The 11,602-nt window shown below is 36.1% G+C and overlaps 1 protein-coding gene, 1 long non-coding RNA gene and 1 pseudogene across 2 annotated transcripts in view; 2 read left to right on the top strand and 1 right to left on the bottom strand.

Moving 5' to 3' along the window:
• The window catches only part of LOC131409904 (serine/threonine-protein phosphatase 4 regulatory subunit 2-like), a 157,566-nt pseudogene that overhangs the window by 63,907 nt on the left and 82,057 nt on the right, over positions 1–11,602 (top strand).
• Positions 12–5,328, bottom strand: LOC131409915 (uncharacterized). Its single transcript, XR_009221076.1, has 3 exons — positions 5,205–5,328; positions 2,080–2,289; positions 12–121 (listed from the first exon to the last, which is right to left on the bottom strand). It is a non-coding gene; the product is annotated as an uncharacterized LOC131409915 (long non-coding RNA).
• Positions 2,780–11,602, top strand: part of LOC131409890 (proline and serine-rich protein 1-like) — a 28,135-nt gene continuing 19,312 nt past the window's right edge. The window contains exons 1-4 of the mRNA XM_058547641.1: positions 2,780–2,938; positions 6,028–6,093; positions 7,937–8,005; positions 10,548–10,642. Coding sequence (XP_058403624.1) covers positions 2,894–2,938; positions 6,028–6,093; positions 7,937–8,005; positions 10,548–10,642 — 275 coding nt within the window. The 5' untranslated portion in view covers positions 2,780–2,893. The remainder of the gene's footprint in view (positions 2,939–6,027; positions 6,094–7,936; positions 8,006–10,547; positions 10,643–11,602) is intronic.

Here is an 11,602-nt window from a genome sequence, read left to right as displayed (position 1 = left end):
TATAGATAGCATCTCACTGAAGACCTGTACTGGATATCTCCACTCCTGTGGATCACTGCAACTATCTGCCCATCATTTTCATTTCCAATATATACTCGTTCTTTGAATTGCATCTTAGGCACTGAAAAAACAAATACAGGCATACCTCGGAGATCTTGCAGGTTCGATTCCAGACCACCGCAATAAAGAGAACATCGCAATAAAGTGAGTTACACGAATTTTCTGGTTTCTCAGTGCATGTAAAAGTTACGTTTATACTATACTGTAGTCTAGTAAGTGTGCAATAGCATTATGTCTAAAGAAACAATGTACATATCTTAATTAAAAAATGCTAACCATCATCTGAGCCTTCAGTGAGTTGTAATCATTTTGCTGGTAGAGAGTCTTGTAAAAAACTCAATACCTGCAAAGCGCAATAAGAGGAGTGCAGTAAAACGAGGTAAGCCTGTAAACGTATAGATCAAAGTGAGCAGAAGTTTCCTTAAGGAAAATGGCATTTCAGAAAACATGGGTTAGTGGAAAGAAGAGTGGAACAGAAGTGAGAAGAATTGAGTCCCAGTCTTCACTTAGTCACTTGCCAATGTTTTGGCCCTGAGTAAATCACTTAAGTGTTTTGATTTCTTTGTCTTTGAAATTTTGCTCTGCCCATTTTGTGGAGTAGGAAGATGCAATGAAATATTAAAAAGTGGATAAAACCAGAGACTTTAAGATATCTGTGTCTATATATGTTGCTTAATCATGAGTTTTCAGAATTTCTTGATATGAATAGCACTAAATATCGTGCACATAATTATAAGTATAGTTTACCCAGACGGTGTTGGAAAAACTGATGAGTATAATATTATATATATATATAAGATTTTTAGGTGACACCTGTGCTGGGTCAATTAAATATAGATTTCATTGACAATAGGTTAGACTCCTCCAAGCAATGTCAAGATTATCATGGTTGAAGATTATTTATAATTCCCTTGTGATGACATGACAGAGAGCCCTGCTGTGTGTCCAGCAGCTGGTTGTCTCAGAACAATGTTTTTGGCACCTTATTAGGGAAATTTCAGGAGTGTCTGGGTGTAAGGAGATGACAGAAAGTGTCTTGTGTTGAGAAATGGAAAAAGACCATTGATACTCAAAGGTCTGTGCAATTTCATATGGTTCTACTACCCATTTGTAGTGAAAGAATTATTGAGACACAATCAAGATATTGATGACAATCTCATTTTCTTGTTTTTAATTTGAGAGGAAGATTACAAGTTTTCTTCTGAGTTTACATAATTCTATCAAAATGATCAGGAAGAGAAAGGAAGACAGGGTCAGCTAGGGTATTGTTATGGGTTGAACTGTGTCCCCTCCAAACTCATAGGTTGAAGACCTAACCCCCAGGACCTGAGAATGTGACCTTATTTGGTGATAGGGTCTTTACAGAAGTAATCACGCAAAAATGAAGCCATTAGGGTGGGCTCTAATTCAATATAACTGGTGTCCTTATAACAAGGGGAAATTTGGACACAGAGACACACATAGAAGATGATGTAAAGACACATAGGGAGGGGGCTGGCCCAGTGGCACAAGCAGTTGGGTGCGCACGCTCTGCTGGGGTGGCCCGGCATTTGCCAGTTTGGATCCCGGGTGCGCACTGACACACCGCTTGTCAAGCCATGATGTGGCGGCATCCCATATAAAGTAGAGGAAGGTGGGCATGGATGTTAGCCCAGGGCCGGTCTTTCTCAGCAAAAAGAGGAGGATTGGCAGATGTTAGTTCAGGGCCAATCTTCCTCACACACACACACACAAAAAAGACACACAGGGAGAAGATGGCCTTCTACAAGCCAAAGAAAGAGGCTTGGAACAGATCCTTCCCTCACAGCTCTCAGAAGGAACCAACCCTGCTGACACCTTGATCATGGACTCCACCATCCAGAATTGTGAAAACAAGAAATTTCTGAGTCTGTAGTACTTAGTTATGGCAGCCTTAGCAAACTAATACAGGTATATAAATCATAGTTTATCATTTTACTAACAGTTATATAAACTCTAGCTCATCATTTTACTTATCATTGTAAATTAACAAACACTCACAATCTGAGATGGAATCATTTATGGACACTGTGGCTTTGCAGGGCTCGCCGAGGGCAGCATTCATTGTCATACGAAGCACCAGTTCAAATTTCTCAATTCCTTCCAGCACTGGTTGTCCAAGATCATCCAGAATGGTAACACGAACAGTCTGCATGTTGACTCCAGGTGCAAAATCTAAATTACGACTGATTCCCACATAGTCTGTTCCAGCTATGACAGTAGCAAAAGAATTATTCAATTGGGGATTGACTAAATTTGAACAAAATTATGAAAAGCAAATTATGTAGATTTATTTATACTTATTTAAAAAAATAAAGGCCAGCGTAACATTACAGAAAAGTATATTTAATGAAATGCAAAAGATTAGTATCTACATTAGTTATTGAGATAGTAGATCAACGATCATGTTCTGATCTTTGTTTTATCTATGTCTAACTATTTTAGCTTTAGTTATTTTAGCTTTCTGTCTTATAGTTCTTCCGTCTTTATTCTGGAATTCTCAAATAGAGCTAATAAAAATCAGGTCTAAAATAATCAGCCTATCAATCAAATATATGATTATCATAAATTGTATATAAAATATATATGTTTAAATTTTGTTAACATTAGTTAAATATCTATATTTTTACAGTTAAATATCTATATGTTTTCTATATTTTTTGGAGCCACTGCGGAACATCCTATTTAGGTGTGTTTAAAGCACACCTAGTTAAAGTAACACATTTCAGATACAAGTTTTTGTCCCACAAGCTCCACCCACACTTGCCCCAGGCAAAGAGGGCAATCCTTGATTCTCAAAGAGATAGTAATCAAGATGGACAAAAAGTCCTTTGAAACGGTGCTGGATGAAATTAGAAAGGTAATTACACTTAATTCCTTAAGTCGTATGCGCTACGAATTCTCATAGTTTATTCTCTTTGAGGGACTGCGTGCAGATTGTGCAAAATACGGGTTTAAGGATTGCAAAATTCGTTGGAATTTCAACGTATAATGTAGGAGTTAATATCTTGATACGTTTCAAGATACAAATAGAAATTAAATTAACGCTAAAGTTCTTGAGAGTCAGTGCGGTATTGTGGAAATTATATTCAGAGTCCTCGGTTCCGGAGCCGGCTCTACAAATCTTTAATAGCTCTGTCCTTTTGGATAAGTGATTTAATATTTCTGAACCGATTTCCTCATCTTTCAATAATGTAAGAGTGACTGAAAACTAGAGACAATACGTACGTAGAAAGTTTCTTGAAGAGTAATTATTATTGGAACAGATTTTTCAAATCTGTGAATAGGCAGACGATATTTGTTGTCTGGGCCGGACAAAATTAGCGTCCTGAGGAAAAGTGTGGCATTAAGTTTAAAGCTCTTAGGAATGAGCTTCAATAACTTGAATTTCAAAACTTTTTTGCTTCCTGCTTTCCTAGTTTTTGGTTCTTTTTGAGGCTATATTGTATGTAGCCTACCTCCCACAGTGAACCGGACAGCAAAAAAATTTAGCCTTGAGATAAATGTACCTTAAGCTAATGAGCTAAATGTAGTCTTGAGCCTAGCAGTACCTCTAGCACAAAGATAGAGAGTTTACCGAATTAGGAGGGGAAGGATTTACTGTACCATCCTTATGCTAATACAGGGTCCTTTGCTTAGAACTTCCAGGTAATTATCTCGCTATTTCCATACCTTTAGAACCCTTGACTGACACAGAAAGATTTGTTACCTTGTGCTCGGTGCTTATTATGTGTTTCAGCTCATGAAATTATTAATAAAATTGCCTGTGGACATGTTTTTCTTCACAATAAATGATTAATTTATAATAAAGCAAAATGTTTTTCTTCATCCTTTATAAAGCTTCTTTTCTTTTTCAAATTCGTATGTTAGGTTAAAATTTACGTATTTGACCATATTGAATGTTCTCTTTTGAATGAAACTCCTGCTTCTGCAAACCCAATTTGTCCAATTAAGATTTGCAATAAAATGTCAGCTTGCTAACTATATATTTAGAATTTGCCACAATTTGTTAACGAGCTGGTATATAATTGCTGTTTATAAGAAAATAGTTTGTGCGTTTAGGTAGACCGGAGTTCTACTTTTGGAAGCTATGGAGTGTCAGTTTGCATATATTCTCCCTTCCAAGCTGTGAAAAGATCACATCGTAAATGCTAATAAGGGGAACAGGAAATTTTCCAGAGATGAAAATCATATTCATATGAGATACCAACTTAATTCCTTATTTCTGTTCTGCAGTCAAAATGTCTTTTGCTGTTTATGCCAAATAATTAGATGCATCAACATTGTCTTAGTTTATTAAAATGGGATAAAAATATAGGCATATTTAAATATGAGAATTATTGGTTTTTTAAAAATTGCTCTCAGACTTTGTGAATGTAAGTCAGTTTAAAGCATGTAATCTCTTTCTGCATGTCACCATAGGTCTATAGATAATAGTGGCTGTCTGTCACTACTGTCATTTCAACCAAAGGCATGTAAGAAGATACTAGGAAAAGACATAGGAAGGGGGAAGAAAGGGGAAAAGACAGTGTTGAATTTGCTTTTCAAAAAGGAGGTAATTATAATAATAACCGGTAATTGTTGAGCACTTACTGTGTGTGCCTGTTGTAAGCACTTTCTCCCCGTGTTACTGATTGATCCTCCCGACAACCCATGAGGTGTAGGTACTATATTCGTTTTACAGATGGCAAACCTGCTCTCTGTGAGGTTAACTAGTCAGCTCAAGGATACCCAGCTGGTAAGTATTCACACTCACGCAGTCTGACTTCAGAGTGCCGTGCTGGTGTGCCTGGGGACAAGGCACAACAGCACAGCTGGGCCTCTCAGGCGTTGATGGAAGAATTGAGGCATGACTTGGCATCAACACAATCTAGGATCTGGTCCAGAAACTTGCTTTTGACTGTTTCCAATAATGATAATGATAAACTCCCAAGAGTACCTTATCCAGAATGCCATTTCCCCCCCTTTTTCAGTGACAATTAGACTACTGAGCACCCTGGATGTGTTTCTCAGTTGACTGGTCACTGTATTTTCCCCTAGCAGAATGATAGATGTGGAAAGTACAATTATCATTGTTTTGTAGTAAAAGAAAAGGGATTAGTTGATTATTAATGATTAGTAGTTACCAAATCATGACAGTCTGGTGTTTCCATCTCAAAGCTCGGCAAATAGTTGCAAGGAGAGCATATGTGATTTCAGTCATCTCTACATAGTGCTGGGTCAAGGCCTCCGAACTCCCTGAACTTCCCATTGATGAATATCCTGTAAGGAAAGGAACCATCCTTTACTGAATATGTATAATGTGTCAGATCTATTGACTCTTAATCCTCACAGTAACTCTGGGGTGGGTAGTGAATGGTATTCCCTTTTAGGTGAGGAGGCTGTCAGGATATAAAATGCCTCTCAAGGGCCACAGTGCCAGTTAGCAGCAGGCACACAGATTGAATTCAGGGCGCTCTGGCTCCTTGGGTTCTCATATCCCTGTGGAAGTGCTGAGAGCCTCGACTAGACCATGTTTTATTTATGTTTCTCTACCACTTAGCACATAATAGGTGCTCAGTAAATAATTGTGTGATGAATGAGTAATGTCTGATACATTTAATTTTAAAAATGACAATTTGGTTTAATTTGGGATGTTCTGAAACGCAAATTACGTTTACAGGAATTCTATATGTAATTTCTATTAATGTCAAATCTTATTACAGTTCTATTCCCTTTCTCTTTAGAAGTGAGTAGAGAGACTGAGGAGGTTTTCCTGCTATCTCAGCGTGTCCCTTAGAGCATGGAACCTAGAAAGGTAGAATGTCCTGTCACCACAGTGACTTTAGCTGCCCCTTGGTGCCGGGGCTGTAGAAGGTCCACCACTGTTTGAGTTTCTTCAGTAGTTCTGGTATATGCATACAACTGCTCTGCTTATGTGTATTAATGCTGTTTTTCTATGTTTTTTAGGCTGTTTTGACGGAGTACAAGTTAAAAGCAATCGAATATGTGCATGGATATTTTTCTAGTGAACAGGTATTCTTCTATTTGTTTAAGCAAAAATGTTTTTTTTGATACCGGTGTTCTGGTTAATGTCTGTTGACTGGCTGGTCAAGTTCAGAATTGCTTTTACTTTGTTGCTGTATTTGTTTAGGAACTTTAGAAACTTTCTGTTTGGGTAGAAAACTACAGAATTTATAGTTTGGGTATTTTATAAACGTACCTGCTATCACCACAATATCATATACTAACATGATTTTAAAAATGTCTAAAAAAAGCAGTTCAAAGTGTTTGTCATTCTGGATACACGATCATAAATTTATAAACTTCTAATGGTAAACGTACCCAAACTTGTACAGTATTTATAAAGTCAGTAATTGCAAAATTCAATACATATTATAAAAGAAAAGTTGAACAAATGGTGAAATATGTTCTTATATGAAGCCACTAAGTAAAAATTTTGGCAATAGGCAAAAAAAACAATGTCTAATAAGTAGTTTCTGTAACTGGCAGAAGACTGATGTTTTAAGCATGGTAGTTTAGTCATAACTTTCACCCAACTGTAGGGGAAGTTTGCTAATTTTGAAAAATATGAATGCATGCGCACACACAGAAACACACACACAGAGGCCAGATTTCTGAGGGACACTTCGAAAATACTTGATAGAGAAATAGGGCAGAAATAGAAATGCACATCTGTAGAACAGTTCTGGGAAAGGGTAGGGTAGACAATGGATGAATCTGTAGATTGAGTTAGTAAATGCTTCAACTTTTCTCTGTTTCTCAAGAGTTTCAAAACTTGAAGCTTGAATAACATTAAGCCTGTTGAAGTTCTGCCTACTAAATTGCTAAAAGCTACTTGATGATTTGCATGTGTTGGTGTCTATTTAATGAGTGTTTTTCAGCTGTCCCATTACTTTTCAAAAATTATATATTATTTTTATATATAATTCAAAATAATATATATTATATATTAAAATACTAAATTATATTACTTACTGTATTGCTATACTAGATTTTTCTTCCTATACAGACGTGATAGTTGGTAAAGTTTTGTGGTTGGTAAAGTGCCAGGTAGCATTTACTATATAGTAAAACATTATTCCCATAAAACTAAGGATATACAGTCTTACCAAATTATCTAGAAAGTACGCATAATACTTGTTTGCTAATTATGTATCTCTTTATAAGGAGTAAAAAGTATTTTTACTCTTTTTCACATACCATTCCAGTTTCTAGCATTAACCTTGCCTTGTAGAATAATTGAAACCTTAACAAATTTTTCAGGAACTCACAGTAAAGTAATTCATTAGCCCAGATTTATCACCCTCTCTTCTTGTGTCATTTTTTTTTTTTTCCTTTTGGAGTGTCCTTGGAGGCAGTGATTGATTAAAACTGTCACTCTCCACTAAATGTTTTAAGTTTTCCATTCATAATATATCTTTATATTCCTACGCTGACATTGTATCTCCATCTAGTACTTTTGCAACCTTCCTTTTCTCTAGGTGCTTTCTTTTTCTTGTATACCTTTTACTTTCCTTCGTTTCTAGACCAGCGATGTCCAAGACTTCGTGATGATGGAAGTGTTCTCTGTCTGCGCTGTCCATTATCATAGCTACCAGCTTCCTATGGCTACTGAGCACTTAAAATGTGGCTTGTGCCAGTGAGGAACTGAATTTTTTATTTGACTTGATTTCCATTGATGTAGCTGCAGGTGGCTACTCTATTAGCACAGTCTAGACTCTGGTGCCATGTTTGTCCCTCATCATCTGGGCCCAGGCAGCACATTTTGAATAGTAATTCAAAGTACTGAAGTAAATCTTGTAGGAATGTTTGCGAACACATTGCCATTATAAGTAACTTAGTTCCTTGCTTACAGGTGGTTGATTTATTGAGATATTTCTCCTGGGCTGAGCCTCAGTTGAAGGCAATGAAGGCATTACAGCATGTAAGTAACTTTATTTTTCCTTAGAATATAGAATTTAAGTATTTTTAATTCTCCCCTAGTTTTCTATAATTCATCTCAAGTTGTAATTTGTTTGCATTAGAAAAACTGGCCCTAAATTTCATTATACTTTTATTATTCAAAAAAACTGTTAAAAAATTAAAACTTGCCAAACTGTAGATTTAAATTGTATGTATATAATACTATTAAATTGTATACCAGTAAGTAATGTCTGATATATTTAATCTTAAAAATGACAATTTGGTTGAATTTGGGATGTTCTGAAACTCTAATTACCTTTACAGGAATTCTATATGCAATTTCTATTAATGTCAAATCCTATCTATTGCAATTCTATTCCTTTTCTCTGTAGGAGTGAGTAGGGAGGCCAAGGAGGTTTTCCTCTGTCTCAGTATATCCCTTACAGCATAGAACCTGGAAAGGTAGAATGTCACGTCACCACAGGACTAATTGGCAGATTGAAGGAGAAAGTATAGGCGAGCAAAACATAGGGTTTGGATTCTTAAGTGTTTTTATGCACTTCCTTTTATTTTTGGATGTCTTCATCTTGTATTTGTATTATATTGTATTTAGTCTTAGAAGAAGAGTCAGGCAGGTTTATACTTTCATTCTTTAGACCAACACTGTCCAAATGACCTTTCAGCAATGTTGGAAGTGTTTTATGCCTGCACTATCCCATACGGTAACCATTGGCTACCTGTGGCTTTTGAGCACTTAAAATATGTCTAGTCTGCCTGAGGAACTGTATTTGTAATTTTATTTAATTTTAATTCAAACAGGCACATGTGCCTAGTGGCTGCTATATGGACAGCACAGTGCTAGAGCCTAGATTAACAGACATCTAAGTCAAATAGGAAGATTTTCCTCAGAGTGTCAGGCATGGATAGCTGTAAGGGAATCTGCAGATCCTTAACTTCCTGAACTGATTTGCCTAAGAAAATGTCTGGATCTGTTGGTGCTCTCCTCTTTAACAATTGCTTTTTTTCTACTCTACCAAAAAAAAAAAGAGTTATCTCTCCCATCCACCCACAACCTGAGGGTGAAAATCTTTTGCCAAAGATCAAAGAGATAGTGCAGTCTCCTGAGAGGGAGAGCAAAGCAGAGAGCTTCTGTAAGAAATACTGATGGGGACCTTGCCTCGTTTTATCAAGACAGCAATCTCATGACTAAGCTCTGAGACCTGCTCCTCTGTCCACTTACTTTGGAATTAAAATTCAGAGATGAGAAGGCCAGCGCAGGCACAACTTAATGCGTTTATTTGAATTAAGTTAAATTTGAGCTTTTCTGACAAAGTAAGTCTGATTTGATTGATTGTTTTCACACTCTGAAGACTGACTTTGACAATTAGGTTACAAAGTAGACATTTTCATAAATTAAATGAGCTAAATCAGTATTTCTGAGGTTTTTGCAAATATATAATAAACTTTATTATATAAGGAAATCAATCTTTTGCGAATATTTAAACTTCTGGTAAAATTTTTAGATGCCAATTTAAAAACATGGAAGGGGTATATAGTTTTACCACTTCTTTTCGTGGTACGTGAGTACAAGTGTTTGGGAACCACTGTTCCAAATTTTAGGAATCTATTGGCTGTTGATTCTAACTGATCTTCTTACAGTGACTTTCCTTTTGAATTTCCTCTACTGTTAACATAAATCTATAAATTGGCCAAATCTTCTACCTGCTCTTCAAAGATACATGTACCCTAGTTGAATAAATTATGTAACATTCCCCACAATCTTGGAGTGTCACAGTGCACATTAACATAAGACTCTTAAAGTTCTGCAGTAAAGAAACCTGTTTAACCCATCTTTCCCCTAATTGACGTGACTGTAGTACCCCTTTTTAGTAACACTATTCACCATGGATCTCACTTGGGGAAGTGCTGATTGTGGCTTACCTAGCATTCTAACTGAGGAATGTAATTTTTCCTAACTTCTCAAGCAGTGTATCTCCCATATTTGTAAGTATCCACTTTTTATATAACCTTTCTGAGAAAAGTAGTATATGTAAATTTTTTTTCCTATAAATGAACACATTGAGAAATGTGGATTAAAAAGAGCACATAGGAGAACTTAGATCTTCAGTTGAAATAGTTATTGAAAAAGCCTAAGTTTAATTCACTTAGTTTTTTGGGTTTTTTTGAGGAAGATCAGCTCTGAGCTAACATCTGCCAATCCTCCTCTTTTTGCTGAGGAAGACTGGCCCTGGGCTAACATCCATGCCCATCTTCCTCCACTTTATATGGGACACCGCCACAGCATGGCTTGCCAAGCGGTACGTCAGTGCGTGCCTGGGATCTGAACTGGCGAACCCCGGGCCGCCGCAGCAGAGCACACGTGCTTAACCGCTTGCGCCACTGGGCTGACCCCTTCACATAGTTTTTAGAGCTTACTTTTGAGTAAACAGTTTTCACCTCAAATATTTATATTAAGAACATTTAACTATACTTCCCCTAAAAAAGGCAATTTCTGGCATGAAAATTTCTCAGGTTGAAAATAAAATTATTTTTTATATTAATAGAAAATGGTGGCTGTTCACCCAGCAGAAGTGGTCAATATACTCAATTGTTTCACCTTCAGTAAAGACAAACTAGTTGCTCTTGAACTGTTAGCTTCGTAAGTATTTTTTTCTTTTTACTTTATTAGAGAAAATTTGAAAGACTTTTTAAATGTCTTTTAACTCATTAGTGTGTGTTAATGTGTTAGAATTATATTAGTGAATGGAACTCTAATAAAATCTACGAAAGCATAGACCTAAATTCTTATATCTAAATATCTAGTGTACTTATTACACATGGTTATAACTTACAAAATAAGGGGGCTTATCAAAAGTATTTGTTTTGATTTGTCTGCATTTCAGTGACTTGCTTTTACCTTACTACTCTGAATGACTTGAAAGGCTCATTGATAAGGCCCTAGGACTTACAGTTAGACGGGTTCTGCCACATTCTGACAACATATTTTTTGGTTTAATATGTACTTATTGTTTCTAGGCCTTATTTTCCTCAGTCATAAAAATGAAGATCTCACCTATTTAGTAGGGTATGTGAACTTTAAATACTGTAAGATAGGTGTAAGCATCCCTCACAGCATCTGATAAGTGACTGTAATGAATGTAAGCTCAAAGAGAAAAGGAATCTGCTCTTCTGCGGAATGAAAGAGTCTATAAGTTGCCGTTTATTTATAGCACATGCATTTTTAAGTCTCTTATATATTTACAGATGTCCACAAAAACACAAAATTAAAATAAAGATAAAACTTCATTTTTAGATCAGCCATGATTTTTCTGCATTTAACACCTGGTTGGTTCTATTGCCATAGCTCTCCTAACACTCACTGAGAGGGTATATTTTCAAGAATGTCAAAATAGTGATTTTTATTTATAGTATTACTTTTGTTGCTTTCAGGTAACCAGATAAACCTCAGTTCAGTTATTATATTTACCATCTTTATGTAAACATGTTATTTACATTCACCAATTAAAAGGAAATAATCACAGTTTTCTCCCTGTGTCATGGGGAAAAGCTTACTCAGATATATTTGTGTGGGAAACCAAGGTTGTTGGCCTCTGTATGT

Source organism: Diceros bicornis, chromosome 9 (assembly GCF_020826845.1).
Source record: "Diceros bicornis minor isolate mBicDic1 chromosome 9, mDicBic1.mat.cur, whole genome shotgun sequence".
NCBI classification, from domain to species: Eukaryota; Metazoa; Chordata; class Mammalia; order Perissodactyla; family Rhinocerotidae; genus Diceros; species Diceros bicornis.
This window is presented reverse-complemented; position numbering and strand designations above follow the sequence as displayed.